Here is an 18,173-nt window from a genome sequence, read left to right as displayed (position 1 = left end):
GCATGGCTCTGTACAAAGTTAAACACTGCATTCAGCTGAGACTCCAGAAAGATTCCTCTTTCCATTTGTGAATGAATTTTAAAAGAACAGATAAAACTGGTTAATTAGTGAGCTCTAGAGGTATTGGTAGGAGTTATTTAAATGTTTTGAGAGAGCAAGGCTAGCTGTTTTTCTCCATCTTTTTGATAAACTAAGCTAATCTTCTCCTGGCTGAGTTATTGATCCTCTCATCTAATTCTCAGCAAAAAAGGCTATAAACATATTTTTCAAATTGCCCAATTAGTCCTTTGAAGGTTTGTACACATCACTAGCATCAATAAACAGAGAACTATTTTTTCATTATTTTGTGGAAAAACACAAAAAATGATTAATTTTCACAATTACATTTTAAGTTATATGTGATTATAACTACAATTTATAAAAGATTCATAATCGGTCCTTTTTTCTGCAAAAGACTCACTGCTGACTGTCTTGGTTTATTGTACATTAGGCAATGAATAACAAAAGTGACCTGTTTTGCCCTTAAAGGAACAGATGACAACAAAACAACAGTATGGAACACAGCTCTTATGTCTATAATACAAACATACATGTATGAGCATCCTCCCTCTATTACTAATACGTACCTTTATGCAGGAAACACCTTGACATAATCTTTAATACAGGATGAAGATAGGTAGGACACCTGTTTGTTAAAACAGAAATATTTATCTTTTAATCATTAAGAAGTCTTGCTTCTTTGTCTCAGGGAGACGATTAGTGTGTCTGTGGTGGTAAAACTTGTTGAGAAATACCAGATAGGTGCACATATTTTTAAATGTAATTGTAGATGTGGTTCCACTGCAGCTCCTTCTGCGGTCTGTAGTTGTCATTTGGTGTGTTTAATTACAGCAACATTCACAGTAGATGTGGTAAAGCAGAGGGAATAAGCAACACATCTGTTATTTAGCTCTGGTTGCATTCAGGTGTTGTTTGTTCCACAAATATAATTCTATACGGGGAAGAACAGCCAGAGACGAGATTTCCTGTTGAGTTCTTGTACTATTCACAAAAGAGCTGGCTGGTGTTCACTGGACCCGCACACACACAGCTGCATATCTGTACATAGCCCTGCATGTTTTCTTGGTAAATATCCACCATTGCCATGCCGCCTCCTCTGAGCAGCATTGCCAAAGGGATTATTTGGTATAAAGTGCAGCCTCATGAGAGGCATTACACCTCTCACTTGGTATTCCAGTCATACACCTTTCTATCTCCCCCAAGAAAACATGCTCCCTTATTCCTCCTTCATAACATGTTCACTAGAGTAGACTGTCTTATCACTGCAACCAGTAGCACCCTGTATTTAGACCACATTCCCATTCTCTTCTTAGTTCACAATGACATTAAGTGACAAGGCTGTGTATTTCATATGCATATGTTAAGTAAACCTTCCCACATGTACATACATATAGAGTTACTGTGGAGCAACACTGCAGGCGACAGAGGGATGTTGAAATATTATTTCTGTGACTTTTCTTTTTCTCGTAGATAAGGGATGATAATAAGCGGCAGCATCCATGCCTGGTGGATTTCTCCAAGCTGCCAGAAACTGAAAAGAACTACAATCTGCAGATGTCAACAGAAACTCTAAAGTATGTTGAGAATTACAGTTTGGTTTTCTCCACGGTCATACTTTTGTTTTTGAAGAGAAGAAGAAGTGCGTACTGGTGGGAAAGAGACAATAAACAAAAAAGTTAACGCACATACATTTTTTAAAAAGCTGTTTCAAAACATTATAACATCAATGGAGTTTGGTGTGATAGAAGCACTAACCTGTTTTGTGTATATTGAGAGAATTCCATAAAGATATAAATAAATGCATTTATATTTGTGGTCAGAAATATCCATTTCTACTGTTGCACAACTAAACAAGTCGTGCTGATTGTCAGTCAGTACTCCCTTTTCCACTTGTCAATGCTCTGCACAACACCAATGTCTGCCTCTAACAGTCCCAGTGAGACCTATTACAAGTGCTTTACATAAATGCTCTTTAAATGATGAAGGAGAACACTATGGTTTGCTGTGATTAATTTTGATATGTGGCAATGGCAGACACATCTGGGTGACACTGATGGGTGTCTTAGTGACATCAAACTCATTTTTCCTGTCACTTTGTCCTCTCAGAAGGTGTGAAGAAAATTTGTCAAGAGCACTTCACGCCCTGTTCATTCCTCTGTGTATTCCTTGGCTTTTTCCATCTCACAGATTAGGACATGCCCCCTACCCGTCTATTACCCTGCTGGATCTGAACCTATTGTCAAGGCAGAAGTAACATTAAGATTAAACCTAAGGTTCAGAAAAGCTTTATTCATTTCGTCTCTGTATGTTGTATTTCCCCCACAGGACCCTGTTGGCATTGGGCTGCCGTGTTGTTCACGTCAATCCAAATGCAGAGGACTCCCTCAAAAAGATAAAACTCCCAAAGAAGTAAGAGCACATTTACATTTACTGTACAAAATCAAAGCTGTCTATAAATACAGATTATGATTGCCCCGACTATTAAAAAGATACAGTAGTTGAGAAAAATATCATCTTCAACTGAAACAGTACTTCAGGCTCCTTTACTGTACATTAAATGCAGAGAATTGAAAAATCAGATGCTGTGTTAACCCAGTCTACAATCTTCAGATATTCAGACCTTCATGATTCAGAGAAACATACATTTTTTCCATTATTTGTTTTCTGCAGCTACATGATGTCCAATGGTTATAAGCCGACCCCTTTGGACCTCTCTGACATAAAACTGACCCCGGGTCAGGAGCTGCTGGTAGACAAACTTGCAGAGAATGCGCACAATGTGTGGGCCAAGGACCGTATCAAACAGGGGTGGACCTACGGCATACAGCAGGTACAGTAAAAACACAGCCAAGATGCTCATGAAGGTCTAAGCTTTACTTTCAGAAACATTTAAGGAAACAACTCTCTTTGTCTGCACGTGTTTCTTCAGTTTTCAATTTTGCTACTGTCTTCCTTTTGTGCTCAGTTTCTCCTTTGTAGTTCATAAATTCTATATCTATATCTTACCAATGCACTTGTCAGGCTAAACAAAGTCTGACTTTTCTTAGCTCAATGTCATTATTCAACACACAGGAAGATATACTGCAGTACAAGGCAACAAACTGTAGAACATATTGTACACAAAGACAGTGGATACAGCATGTCCTTTCTTATCTGTTGAAAGGACTAAAACTGTACACACACACAGACTGCAGCAGAGATAGGCTAGTGTTTTTAGATGAACCTTTTAACTGTATTTTGGTACTGTTGCCATGAATTTAGCTGTTTGCTTTTTGCTTGAAATACATCATTTACAGCACAAATGTCATTCTTCTAACACAAGGTTGATCTATTTTGAAGTATTTTGCCAATCATGTGGAAAAAAGAGGCTTTCTGTATGAATGCCTGTCATTTGACAGCAAGTGTCTGTAGATTGGAGTGCTGAAATCTCCTGTAAGCTTAGAGTAACAATCAAATATGCCATGTACATGGTCATTTTCTTTCTTTCTGTCTTTGCTCTTTATCTGTCATTTTAATCAGTACAAGCAGTGTGAATATTGCATACATTACACCTACTAGGCAAAATACACACATTAAAGTTAATTGTCACTGATTTATATAAATTAACAATGAATTAGCTATCATTTTGAACTTTAACTGTTAGTTTAGTGTACCAATTAAACTTTACTGACCCTAAATTACCTCACTGAACATTGCAAGACAATTGGTCCTCCCCTCTTTCTCAAGGGTCACTTAGTAGTTAACAACATGACACCAAATAACTGACCAACTCTTCACAGGATTGCCAATGAATCCCATTGATGATATGCAAGCATTTCAGACCAAACAAACAGCCTTGGATCTGCATAACCAGTACAAGATTTCAAATTAAGCCATAGAAATCTGCTTGAGTAGTATTAATAATATATTTCCATGATTGCGCCTTGACCCCCAGTGGAACCACAGCTATAGGACATGACATGGGAAATATTAAGCATATGATGAGCTGCAGTAGACTGATGGCAATAAATGGCCAATTAACTTCTCAATTACTGGGATTGACAGTACAGTCGTAACAAACACAACAGTTGTATGATTGAGCTGGCTCCCTTGAGCCGGCCTACAATTGAGGAGGTGAGCAGGGATTCTTGGGAAATAGGTTTTGAAAGGGTGTATAAAAGTTTCTCTGTCTGTTCTTGCAGGATCTAAAGAGTAAGCGCAACCCTCGCCTGGTTCCCTATGCTCTGCTAGATGAGCGCACCAAGAAGTCAAATCGGGATAGCCTACGGGAAGCTATCCGCACCCTGATAGGCTATGGATACAATATTGAGCCTTCAGACCAGGAAGGCGGTATGTTTGACCTATGGATTAAGCTTATGCTTATAAAAATGCGCAACCTGTCAAATGATACAGGATAAAATGAATCACACATTCTCTTCACCACCTCTTCTGACACTGTGGCTTCCACCTAACAGGACAAGTAGTTGAGCGGCTCAGCATTGACAAAGTCCGCTTCTTCAGAGTAGAGAGGACATATGCGGTGAAGGCCGGGAAGTGGTACTTTGAATTTGACGCTGTAACGGGAGGAGACATGAGAGTGGGCTGGGCGAGGCCTGGATGTAAGCCAGATGTGGAGCTTGGCACAGATGAGCTGGCTTTTGTCTTTGATGGATACAGGGTAAGCTGTCAATCAAACCTAAATCAGTCTCTGTGAATATCCATTTACATTGCGTGGGGAAATTACACCAAAATACTAAGTTTGACATTATGTGTAGTCTGTATACTATACTCTTTTTCTGTGTGCTTTTGCTATACATAGGGCCACTGTCTGAACATGGGCAGCCGTTTGTTCGGGCGGTGCTGGCATGCTGGGGACGTGGTGGGCTGTATGATCAACATGGAGGACAAGTCTATGATCTTCACACTTAATGGAGAGATACTCATTACCACCAAGGGCTCTGAACTTTGTTTCACTGACTTTGAAACTGAGGATGGTGAGAAAATGTGTGAATGTGTGTGATAACAGAGCCCGTTATAGAAGTTTTGTAGTAGGTCAGGGAGTGTAAGACTGATAAGGTGATTGTAGAGAGAAGTGTCGTCATATGCCTTGACCTCTTCCTCACATATTTTAATAAAGCCTTTACATGTAGAGCAGGGAGTGTTAACCTAGAATGACCAAGCAGTGGATATAAGTGAAAATAAGTTCCCTGTTACAAAATCACCCTTATTTAATGTGACACTTGTAAATTGCCTTTTTGCGAAAGCTGGATTGATTTTGCCTCCCCTCCTGCTTTGTGTTCTTAGAGGTCTTATTCTCTCCTCCCTCCGCTTCTCTCTTCTTCACACTCCCCTCTCTTCCTTCCTCTGGCTGTTCTTCAGGGTTCATTCCAGTGTGTAGCCTTGGCCTGTCACAAGTGGGTCGTATGAACCTGGGGAAAGATGCTAGCACCTTCAAGTACTACACAATGTGTGGCCTTCAGGAAGGATTTGAACCCTTTGCTGTCAACATGAACCGTGAGCTCACCATGTGGTTCAGCAAGCGTCTGCCTACCTTTGTCAATGTGCCGAAGGACCACAACCACATCGCAGTACGGACTAACACAGTCAAATACTTTGATTGCAACTACAATATTGGTCATTGTATGAATGCAAAAAACTGTCCTGTTTCTTTTCAGGTCACCAGAATTGACGGCACTATCGACAGCCCCCCCTGTCTTAAAGTCACCCACAAGACATTTGGCACCCAGAACAGCAACGCTGACATGGTGTTTTGTCGTCTCAGCATGCCCGTGGAGTTTCACTCCTTCTTCAAGTCTAGTCCTGTTGTAGACATGAATGGAGTGCATGAAGAAGAGTCTCTTAAAGTCAAACACAGGTGATCACCTACAACAAATGACATTTTTAAAGTTCCCATTACAGTAAATTACCTAACTTGACTATTTCCTTTAAAAGAGAATACAGGTCGAAACCTCTACTGGGTTTCATTGAGCCATATTCCTTTCAATTATGGGCTGTTCCTTAGAAGTTTACCTACTGTACCCTGTGCTGATATACTGTAACATTATTGACAATCATGACAAGAAAAAGAAATCCTTCAAGTTTAGTTTCAGTTAGTCTGTGACTATTTGAATTAAATTTGATGTGGTTATATATGTGTGGTTTATCAGTCAATGCTTAGTCAGTCAAAACTAAAGACCACAACTGTACTAATATCAATCAACTGTACTTGATTGACGCTTGTTGAATGTGGTTTCTGATAGATATCCATTAAGATCTGTGAGGCATAGTGATGAAAGCAGACGAGTGGACTACAGCAGCATCACTATGGTATTGAATAATCTTTTAAACCTTCTTTTTATACATATATATATATTTTGGATGCAACACCTACAGTATTGGTTAACTTTTGTGTGTCATCACAGTACTACCACTCTGTAAGGGTCTTCGCTGGCCAGGACCCTGCTGGTGTGTGGGTTGGCTGGGTTACTCCAGACTACCATTACTATAGCAACAACTTTAACCTCAGCAAGAACAGATCAGTGACTGTAACCCTGGGTGACGAGCGAGGACGGGTCCACGAGAGGTGAGACTTTGTCGACAAACTTTTGCAACAATCTTTTTCTTGTGTGTTCAGAACAAAATGTTTTACTACTGTTGTATTTTAAGACAAGACTCATTTCTAATAACTACACTGATAGCCTGAAGAGGAGTAACTGCTACATGGTGTGGGGTGGCGATGTGACCAACGCTGCTCATGGCTCGAGTCGCAGCAATGTGGACCTGGAGATTGGCTGTCTGATAGACCTGGCTACTGGCTTAGTGACTTTCACTGCCAATGGCAGAGAGATGTCAACATCCTATCAGGTAATGAATGTATATGTTGTCCACACTAAACTTTTTGACAGAATATAGCTCAATTGTGTGTGTATAAGAAGACAACAGCAAATTATAGTAATTGGTTAAGGACAGGAAATCCAGTATTATTTAGTAAAGCAAATATAGTATATGTATATGTTACAAAATATTGTAATTCTTTCTTCTCCCTCTTCTGCTTCAGGGCATTTTTACACTTTGTAAGGATTTGTAGATTACACAGAGTTGATTTTAAGATTACATGTGATTTATCCATACATCCACCTGTCAGTCGGCTTGGAATCACTACCTGTCCACTCTACGTTTTATTAATCCACATGCAGTTTATCATTTGGACTTATTTTGAGTCATTGCACATTTTTGTAAAAGAGCAGTAATGTCTGAATTGTTGAATTTCAGACTTTGAATGTGCCTGTTCAGATGTACTGCGAAAACTAAATCTCAAAGAACCTTTCGAGGGCTATAATCTTCTTACACTCTCTCACTGAAATTCTTTATGGCGTCACCCAGTGCTGAGTCATCCCCGCCAGCCGACACTTTAGAATGATCATGCATACTCACTCACTCACCCACACACCCACACACACACACACACACACACACACACACACACACACACACACACACACACATATATGCATATACTAAGTAGTGAAGTTTCATGATGCATCATTAAGCTGCTTTCCACAAGTGATGCTCTCTTGCTGCCGCTCAAGCTTTTGATGTCAACTTTCTGTTTATTAACTAGCTTCTCTTTTCTCTTCTCCAGGTGGAACCAAACACCAAGCTCTTCCCTGCTGTATTTGTGCGACCCACCAGCCCTAACCTCTTCCAGTTCGAACTAGCTAAAATAAAGGTATAATTCCTACTGGTTCTGTAATGTTCCTTTGCCACAGCTGTATTGATGCTGAATGATTTATTGCTCACAGTCAAGCTCATTCTACTGAATATATTACTTTTCACAGATCCAGGATAATGGACAGCTACACACCCTTTAGCTAGGTCCACTAGGCTAATATTTTAGCATGTTGAGCAGGCCTCAGTTAAAAGTTGGTTAATTATGTTGATTGCATCGACAAATTGCAATAATCCTTCAATCGCTCACCCATCCATGTTTGCTCGCTCTCTCCAGAATGCCATGCCTCTGTCATCAGCCATCTTTAAGAGTGAACATAAGAACCCAGTCCCCCAGTGTCCACCCCGTCTATATGTCCAGACCATCAACGCAGTGCTGTGGAGCCGCATGCCCAACATCTTCCTCAAGGTGGAAACGGCAAGGGTCAATGATAGACACGGTTGGGTGGTCCAGTGTGTGGAGCCCCTGCAGATGTTGGCTGTACACATACCTGAGGAGAACAGGTGCAGGACATGTGCTTATACAGTATATTATATCTTCCACAGAAATTTGATAAAAAAAATAACTACAATTTTGATTATTAATGAAGAAATATTGTTTATTGTTTTCTGTGTCAAACTTTACTACACTTATTTTACTATCCTATGTTCCAAATAGTACCTGTCTGGTCTCTAAATAAATAACAACATCAAGGTGTATTTGCAATTATTTTCCCATCGTGTCAAAGGTGTGTCGACATCATGGAGCTATCTGAGCAGGAGGACATGAGGAAGTTCCACTACCACACCTTGAAGCTCTACTGTGCACTGTGTGCTCTAGGCAACACCCGTGTGGCTCACGCCCTCTGCAGCCACCTAGACCAATCACAGCTCTTATACACCATCGACAACCAGTACCTGTCTGGCATGTTACGCGAGGGCTTCTACAATGTCCTGATCAGCATCCACCTGGAGACAGCCAAAGAAGCACGACTCATGATGAAAGATGAGTTCATCATCCCGGTCACAGCTGAGACACGCTCCATCCGCCTCTTTTTTGATGCCTCCAAAAAGCACCTCCCGCCAGGGGTGGGGCTTAGCACCTCGCTCAAACCCCGCCTCAACTTTACTCCACCCTGTTTCATCAGCATCAAACGGGAACATTTGTTTAGTCCCCAAATCCCACTGGATGCATTGAAGGAGAAATCAATTTCAATGTTGACAGAGGCTGTTCAAGGTGGTGGGCACCATATCCGTGATCCCGTAGGAGGTGGTGTAGAGTACCAGTTTGTGCCAATTTTGAAGCTCATTAGCACCCTGCTGACTATGGGTGTGCTATGTAGTGAGGATGTACATAAGATCTTACTGCTCATTGATCCAAATGTGTTCAGAGAGACACGTGAGGAAGGAATTACAGGTCCCACAGACAAGGAAGGACTAACAGGAACAGAGGAGAAGGCTGTGGAAGCAGGAGAAGAGGAGGCAGCTAAAGAGGCTAAACAGCCAATAAAAGGACTTCTGGAGAAGAGGCTGCCTGAGCCTGTCAAACGACAGGTAATAATGCGCACATATGAACAGATTTAGAATAATCTTATATGTGTTAAACCACTGAAGGTAAATTGCCAAAACATGTAAAATCAATGAACATCATCATCTACAGGTACCAATTCGCTGCTAAAGACTAACACAGCTGTGCTCTCAATCACATGCTCCATAACTGCTCCACTGTAATAGACTCATTCAAAAGTCAGTCAAACATGAAATGGCCCTGTCTCATATTGAACAAATGATCTCTTGAGTATAAAATGTCTCTTTAATAAGTGAGACAACGTGAAGCCATAACGTTGTTTGTATGTATTCCTTGCAGACTTGGTCCTAACAGCTGCCGTCTAGGTGTGCAACAGTAATGCAAAAAGTAATTGGGCTTATGCACTTGCATGTCTCCTCCCCTTGTCTGTTCCCCAGATGTGCGAACTGCTTCACTATTTCTGCGATTGCGAGCTGAAGCATCGCATCGAGGCCATTGTGTCATTTTCTGACAGCTTTGTCTCCAAGCTGCAGTACAACCAGAAGTTCCGCTACAACGAGCTAATGCTGGCCCTCAATATGTCTGCAGCTGTCACTGCGAAGAAGACCAAAGAGTTCCGCTCGCCTCCTCAAGAACAGGTGAGACAAGGCTGTAATCACTGCAGGGTTGATAAGAGGGATGTAAAAGTAATTAGAAACACTGATGTAACTAATATATCTAAAATAGTTTCAGGTGAGGAGCCATTTCCCCAATATTCACCAGGTCCCATTATCTAAGCCAGCATTTCCAAAGTGTTTATAGGTGTCTTAAGGCAAGGCATTTCCTTTTTATTATATATGTTACTAAAGTTTCACCACAATGAAAAATGAGACTTTTAACTACATTCTATAATGTATTATGTATTTTCAAAATTAATTACATACTTTAAAATATGCAATTATGCCATACCCAGGATAGGTAATGACAGGTCAAGGCTGGCTGTCATAGTTACTCAACGCAAAACAGCGCAAATGTAAAATAATGCTAGATTTGGAAAGAATGAAAAAAATATGCATAGTAAATAAATAAGAAATAGATCTTATTATACTTCTTAATTTTTGCTCATTGTAGGTTAATATGTTTCTGCAAATCCGCATAGAAACATAATATAGTTGACTACTTCTTTTCATTGAGAATAGGCCCATATTTTTTCACATATGGTTGCATATGTCATTTGGCTTCTGATATTGATGAAGGTTCACTGCATCCTGAACATTTATGAAAACCATTCCATTCTCTCTTTTGTGTAATAAAAACCTACATTTTCAACTGGGAAAATCTACATGCTCCAAGATTACAGCAAGCCTTAGGCACTGTAAGCCCTCTGCCGTGAACTGGGATAACACAGCTTTTCTCCTGCTTACAGTGCATTTGTGACATCTTTCACAAGAATTCTCACCTCTATTCATGTGATGCTGACAACTCACATGTCTGCCCTGTGACTTCAATGATGCTCATGTGACGTAAGGGGGAAATCAGCCACAGTGTGTAAATGCCAGGAACTGTGCCACAGCCAGAAGTCATACATCTTATAATAAAGTACATGTTAATCTATAGCTGTCTGCAAAGAAAGCCTGTAAGCGCTCTGCTTCAAATGATGCATGTAGCTAGATGATTCATATGGGACATTTTATATAAGTTCTGTAATTTTTCACATGCATGGCCAATTTCCCTCCCCACTCCCAGATCCCCTTTTGGTTTTTGTTTCGTTGAATTTCCTCATTTTGGCTCCAAGGCCCAGAGTGAATTACAGCTGGTCCTAACTTCAAATGTTCCCTAAAGCGCTCTCTTTGGTGTGTATGTGTGTATTAAAACAGGCCTCAAGGCAAATTCATCCTCTTTGTCTGCGCTTGCATTGCTCCAGTGAGAGCGCACACTCAACTGCAGGCATAGACACACACATACTCCTGCCCGGTCACAACTGAATAGTTCAGTGTTTCACAGCTACTTTAATGACTTGTCATGGTGTCCTTTGGTCTGTGAAGACCCGTGAAGACTGAGGGAGAATAAACCACCTAACCTGTTTTGCTTGGTTTTGTTAGTTTTTTGTCTTTGAGTCTTACAATGAGATCAAAACATTTTCGGAGACTATAGAAGGGAAGAATTACCATTCACAAGTTAGACAGAAGAGGCCATTTTTTTTGGTTTATACGTGCATATGTGTTAATTTATATTTATATCTTAGATCAACATGCTGCTGACCTTCAGTATGGGTGAGGACTGTCCATGTCCAACAGACATCCAGGGGGAACTCTATGATTTTCACAACCAGCTGCAGCTCCACTGTGGTGAGATGAAGATCACTGTCAATGTAAAATAATTGTATTCAATATGAACTCTAGTCACTTTGAGTAAAACAGGCTGCATTTACAGTGTGTACGCAGAATAAGGCGAAACTAGAGGAAATATCAGTTTAGATTCAACGCTTTTCAAAAGGATACAGTGAAAAACATACACAGTAATTGTGCATTTTAGCTGCTATTGCTTGAGCTGTCAACATCAGCTGAATTGTACCGGCACTTACTCCATGAAATGCTTTCTTTTTCTCTCACTGCATCTCTCTCTGTGTCTTGGCAGAAGATATATAGTTCAGTGCCTCTCAGATTTCTCTGACATCTTGATGTATTGATAAATAATTGAATTGCCCAACCTTCTATGGCACCACCGATCTAATGGCATTCTCAGCCTTGCCGCAATAGTGCCAAACTCTCATGGCACCCTTCACACAGAGAACAATAAAAGATGGCTTGAAATTGCAGAATAGTAGGAAAATCTGTACATGCCACAATAGAAATCATACACATGACATGTCAACCCTGACAGAGATATTGCTTTAATATGTATTGCGCTCCATGGATGTAGTGTTCCATCTATATGTTTGTGTTGTGTAGGAATCCCTATGGAGGAAGATGAAGACGAGCAAGATACATCTATTAAAGGTCGCCTCCTCAATCTGGTGAACAAGATCACAGGACAGCCTCATAAAACAGAGGAACCCACGGAGAAGGAGCAAGAGGCACCATGTGAGGAAATCTCTTTTTTAATTAATATTAGCAATACTGTATTGTACCTGCTGTAACATTATGCCTCCATCTAGGTGAGACATTTTACTGGTTGTTTGGAAGATTAAGCATACATGTAGCTCTTGTAATTTGGAATTCAAATGTATTTTATGAGCTTTTAATTCCAAGTACAAATGTCTAAAACTTAAAAAAGTGTTCCTGAAGTTGTTGAATTGCTTTAATGGTTTGTGCAACATTTGTTACTTTGCTTTAACAGCACAAGCACTCAAAGCACACATTCTCCATTTACTTCCCACTACATTCTGCTTGTTTATGGTGTATGGTTCGCCTCTTTTTCTCTCTGTCTGTGTCTCTGGCTCAGAGGGAGGGGGAGAATTTAAAAGCAGTGGCTCCTGTATTGCAGCACTAGCACCCTCAGTCTTGCCTCTATTTGCTAGTGTCATGTGGACTGAGTCACCGGGTGGCAGTCATTTCCATTTCAATTTCTTTTCAATTTCATTATGGTAATATGGAGCCAGAGTGAAGAGCGTCTTCCGGGAGATGAGACAGGAGAGATGAGAGAAAAAAAAATTGGTGATAAAACCGAATCTTTCACCTGATTAAACCAATAGACACACATGTGTGAGTGCACAGGCACAACTGCACAAGTGTGAGAAAACACATGAACAAAAAACCATTTCAATCACCGTGCTCAATAATTGGGGTGCCATATAAGTATAAACACGGAACAAGTTGTATCTAATTTTCTATCCTCAAGCTCCACTTTGTTGTTGACCACCAGTCAAGTCAGTGATTGTACATTATTGCCTAGCTGGTTAAAAAAACAAACATTACATTTTATTTATTGTCTCTGTTTATGGCAGCAACTTGTTTCTTATATATGATGTTTTCTGAGATTTACCTTCTACTGGCAATAAACAAGACGTGTGTGTCTGCCTTCATTGGCAAGATAGGGAATAACAAATGTGAAATTTATAACATTCGAAAACCCTTCTGAGATTCTGTTAGAAATCTTGCCATCGTCATATCATCCCCATCTATTCTTGCAAGTAATGCTGGCAACAAGAGGTGGCCAAATTGCAGATGGGTAAATTTGGGATCAAAATATGTTGCTGACTGCAGAAGCTGAAAGGTAATCTCTCCACTGGGATTTGATTTGACCCTGATATGGAGCACAGAAGACCATGGCACCGATCTCCAAGGAGCAAGGCAGGATGAAAATAGAGGGGTGTGTATTTCTTCTTAAAAGACTACTGTGGGTGGTGGTGATGTCTGCAGGGTGTTGTGTAAGTGCTGATTGATTAGAGGACAGGTTTGTGGTGGCAGCTGCAGTTCAGGAGCATCACTTCTACTTCTGCAACAGCTGGAGGCGTCAAAGTGAGGGAAGGAAGTGGAATACTAGAGAATTAGATCTCTGCTGGCATCAGACCTCTCTTAACTAAGTGGGGTTTTTCTTTGAAAAATGTTGTGATTATATATGTTGATAGCAAGTATTGAGTGGATACCATATTTGCCTGTCTCTTTCATAGTGGGACCTGCCTCAAAGGAAAGACAAAATGTGGAGTATAATGCATTAATTTAAGAAAACTAAATTAAGTATGTAGTCAGTTCATCAGTAATGTGTATAGTAAGAGAGGAGAGAGAGACTGAAATGTTCAGGCACCTGTATAAAATATATGTGAGCAGTCACATCAACCCATGTGTCAGCCATTGTTCCAAATGAGCCTCAGATCCCAGCAATCAAATCAAACAGGAAATTGGTCTTGAGGCAAAGGGATCGATTAGTAATGCTAATGTAGTTTTTGTTTCATTTTGTTTGGAATTAGATTCATTTTATCTGTAGGTATGTGTGAAAAGTCAATGTATGTTTGTTTGTGTGTATTTTGAAAGCCAGAGTGAAGAAGATATATTGTGTGCTGTGACTCCAGCTATAATTTCTCCTTCCCTCTGTCATCTACTCTGTGAGACCCTGAAGATACAAAAGGCGCTGTCATCTTTGCCATTATTTCATAGAGATGAAGTAAAAGGAGCACAGAAGTAGTTTTCCTCCTCTGATGAATGGTTTATCCACCAGACTCATTTAATGTGTAGACATGATGAGTAACCCTTAAGAGATCTGTGTGTGAAAGAGAAAGCACAGGGATTGTTTGTGATTTCTCATCCCATGAAAACAGTTGGCTCCCATCAATGTAACTCAACACTGTTCAGATTTGTTTGTTGGGGGGTATAGTGAGGGCAAAGTGCTAGAGGACTGTGTTCAAGAGCGAGACAGACAGAGCAGCAATGAGCAAGTGTGCATGATACTGTGACAGAATGAGAGTCAGGTGTTGTGAAGCATGTTGGCTGAGATGAAGAAACGCTGCTTCTCATTTTGGAGCAAGCTGGTGCTTCTGCCCCTTCTCTGACACCCACACAATTCTCAGTGGCAGGATCGGTTACCGCTGACTGCGACATTCTGCTGACTCCCCCAACTATCACACAAAACGCCCATTGATTGACAGCCTGGATACCAACAGATCCAATCAACCGGGGGTCTTAAAAACACAATCACCTAATTGCAGTACTTTCAAGGAAATCAATCCTGGGTAAATGACTCCATCTTTTATGGTTTTGAATTGTTTAATTGATGTCTGTCTCTTCTTTGTGTATTTATATACCAAGAACAGACACAAATACACCCACACACCCTTTTGATACAGCTTTAATAAAGCCTTGAAGTAACCCATATCATGTCCGTGCAGATATGTAGCAGTTGTTTGCAATAATAAAGGCTTATCACATTTAGGAACTGATCTGCGGAACTGAAATAAGAAAAATTTTGATGGGTACCCAATTTTAGGAATTGATTTTAATTTGCACCCGGTTTTTAGTTTCTAGCCTTATATTCCACATACGAGTGGTCCAAGAAAATGTCTCCATTTAACCACAGAAGCAGAATATTGTACTGTATGAAACTATTAACACCTTATCCACTATTCTTTATAAAAAGGGCTTCTTTTCTGCTCTGCTGAAAATGTGTCTTTTTTTGAATGAGCACTCAAAGTCTGTTTCCTTTTCCACAGAATAGAAGAAAATAACTGACATTGTTGAAACACAGCTGATTGCCCTTCCTTTGGGCTTGTAGAGGTGACTGATACTGTACATGCACGCAGTACTTTTAGCTAAATTTGAGTGAAAGACTTTGAATAGGCTGTCTGTCTCTTTTTATTCTGTGTTCAAGGACTTATTTGCATCACTGAACTAGTTTGGAAATGCAGCCTTTGGATCGCGTCTCTTTTTTTGTTGTGCTCAAGTACATGTTGTGAAGAAACGGGAGCACTCAGTCAGGTGGAAGGATTTTACCTTTAGCTTTGTATTTGAGTGTGTGTTGATGTCTGTCTATACATGTGTGCTGCGTGTTTAAGGCAGATGTACTTTAAGATGGGTTGCCATGTCTTGATATATATTCTTCATAAGGCCAGTGATGATAGAAAGTAAGGGTTTTAAAAAAATGTTGAAGCAAGTCATCCTCTGCCATTTGACACACACATCTTATCTGACTGTTGAAAATAGAGAAATCTGCATTGTTTTAACTCATCCCTTCATAATGAGTAATTTTACCTTTACCTTAATTATAATCTGTGTTCTAGGTTTAATGTAATAATGTGAATGGTAAGATCTAAGAAAGCAGTATAGTGTTAGAGGATATTGTAATATGCAATATTAGCTGCACAACCTGCACTAATTAATATTTTGAAATAAACAATGGATCAGATTAGTGTGTGTAACGTGAAAGTTCCCACTAGTAGTAATGAACCCACAGATAATTGTTACCCAACTCTGCAGTTCCTCTCAGCTACTGTATATAGAGCATCATCTTTCAGCTCATTGTTTTGCTGTTACGCCCGCAACTTTACTGTTGTGGTTCACTCTCACCACTCTGAGTTGTATCCACACACAGCAGACAGCAGAACAAAAGCTCTGATAAGCCATCTGTATTCTACCTGCCCAGCACCAAACAGCAAACAGACAGAGGAATTGTTTGAGAACAAAACAGAGCTAAAAGAAAAGTGAAACGAAATGAATTCTTATGTTGAGATAAAAGACTGAAGCATACTGATTGATTTGAAGTCTTTATTAGTGCATTAATGTTAATGTCCTGTGTCGGCTGGGTGTGTAGATATGCAACTGCTGGCTAACACATTTACCACAAGAACGTTATAAGCTTATGATATGGAATTATTGTGTTTACAGCTTTTTCCACTGGTGCCAAATCACCAAAAAACAATTACTGCTAATTATTTTTCAGGAGATCATTTTCGTTTGTCTCTGAGAAGAATGATGATGTTGTGATGTGATGTTTGACTTGAAGTGAGTCAAGTCTATTATAAAACATATCTGACTCAGACATATCTGTGGATTTCTCCCCAACCAAATTTACTAACTACAATGGAAAAAAACTAAACTAAACTAAAAAGAAACATTTTATATATTTGACAATATTTTATCAACTTTCTTTGCAGCCAATCTGAAGGAGTTGATTTCCCAGACCATGGTCAGCTGGGCCCAGGAGTGTCACATCCAGGACTCAGAGCTGGTCCGTAAGATGTTCAGCCTGCTGAGGAGGCAGTACGACAGCATTGGAGAGCTCCTCCGTGCCATGAGGAAGACTTACACCATCAGTGCTGTCTCGGTCCAGGACACCATCAACCTTTTAGCCTCTCTTGGTCAGATTAGATCACTGCTGTCTGTTCGTATGGGGAAAGAGGAGGAAAAGCTTATGATTGATGGATTGGGGTAGGTTGTGGCTGCTGCAGTTTGTACATTTTTCTGGTCTTGCTAATGCTAATTTGGCAAAGTATTGAAGTGCACTGTCTCTTTTTGAGAACATTAAGTAATTTCATGTCTGGTCTGTTTTTCTATACAGTGACATCATGAACAACAAGGTGTTCTACCAGCACCCCAACCTAATGAGAATACTGGGCATGCATGAGACTGTAATGGAGGTCATGGTCAATGTTCTCGGAGGAGACAAATCCCAGGTTTAACAATTTCTACTTTTATATTTCAGTCTGCTTCCGTAGGCTGTTAAAGAGACACCCACAGAGTTCACTGTGCCACCTAAACGGAAATAATGTTGCTCGCATTGAAAGTTTGTGTTTTAAGTCAGTGTTACGTGTTATCACTTATGTGTGGAATATGGTCCCGTGGTGAGCGCACATTAATGAAGACATGGTCCCAGTAGGTGGGCTTTCTCCTCAGGCTGACAATGGCACAGTCTGGGAGGGAGGGTAGAAAGGGCAGAATGTGGTTAGCCGGCAGTGTGTCAAGATGTCAGGTCTTTTAGACGTTAATTAGGACAGACGACATGCAGGGACACTTTTTTAGTAACAAGCTGAGAGGAAGTCTTTATAGTAAACTCAGTATCCTTGAATAAAGAAGCAATTTGTTAACAATGTAGAGACATAAATATAATATGAAACATGGTGTCTACTCTTGGTAAAAACACACCTGTTATACAATATGTACTTTGAACAGCAATCTTGTTGGTGATTTAACTACAGTGTTCTTATTTTAAAATACAACCAAGTTGGATCTTTGACCTTGGATATTCTCATGTGTACCCCACAGGAAATTGCCTTCCCCAAGATGGTTGCCAGCTGTTGTCGCTTCCTGTGCTACTTCTGCCGGATCAGCCGCCAGAACCAGAAAGCCATGTTCGACCATCTTAGCTACCTGCTAGAGAATAGCAGCGTGGGTCTCGGTGGGTACAGATCGCAATGTCTCTGTTTAGCTGCCACCCTTACTATTATCCAACATGCTAAGATTAGCCCAATGGCTACTGATGTTGAGTCAAG

General features: G+C 40.3%; 1 protein-coding gene across 1 annotated transcript in view; it reads left to right on the top strand.

Annotated features, from left to right (window-relative positions):
• The window catches only part of LOC128374953 (ryanodine receptor 3-like), a 98,764-nt gene that overhangs the window by 44,744 nt on the left and 35,847 nt on the right, over positions 1–18,173 (top strand). The window contains exons 25-44 of the mRNA XM_053335173.1: positions 1,531–1,634; positions 2,386–2,469; positions 2,731–2,890; positions 4,242–4,389; positions 4,515–4,717; positions 4,859–5,033; positions 5,419–5,627; positions 5,715–5,914; positions 6,300–6,366; positions 6,462–6,622; positions 6,738–6,903; positions 7,682–7,768; positions 8,045–8,271; positions 8,496–9,300; positions 9,712–9,912; positions 11,499–11,601; positions 12,205–12,336; positions 16,839–17,112; positions 17,243–17,357; positions 17,947–18,079. Coding sequence (XP_053191148.1) covers positions 1,531–1,634; positions 2,386–2,469; positions 2,731–2,890; positions 4,242–4,389; positions 4,515–4,717; positions 4,859–5,033; positions 5,419–5,627; positions 5,715–5,914; positions 6,300–6,366; positions 6,462–6,622; positions 6,738–6,903; positions 7,682–7,768; positions 8,045–8,271; positions 8,496–9,300; positions 9,712–9,912; positions 11,499–11,601; positions 12,205–12,336; positions 16,839–17,112; positions 17,243–17,357; positions 17,947–18,079 — 3,754 coding nt within the window. The remainder of the gene's footprint in view (positions 1–1,530; positions 1,635–2,385; positions 2,470–2,730; positions 2,891–4,241; positions 4,390–4,514; positions 4,718–4,858; positions 5,034–5,418; positions 5,628–5,714; positions 5,915–6,299; positions 6,367–6,461; positions 6,623–6,737; positions 6,904–7,681; positions 7,769–8,044; positions 8,272–8,495; positions 9,301–9,711; positions 9,913–11,498; positions 11,602–12,204; positions 12,337–16,838; positions 17,113–17,242; positions 17,358–17,946; positions 18,080–18,173) is intronic.

This window comes from Scomber japonicus, chromosome 16, assembly GCF_027409825.1.
Source record: "Scomber japonicus isolate fScoJap1 chromosome 16, fScoJap1.pri, whole genome shotgun sequence".
Lineage (NCBI taxonomy): Eukaryota > Metazoa > Chordata > Actinopteri > Scombriformes > Scombridae > Scomber > Scomber japonicus.
The sequence above is the reverse complement of the archived record's forward strand: the minus strand, read 5'-3'. Positions and strand labels throughout refer to the sequence as shown.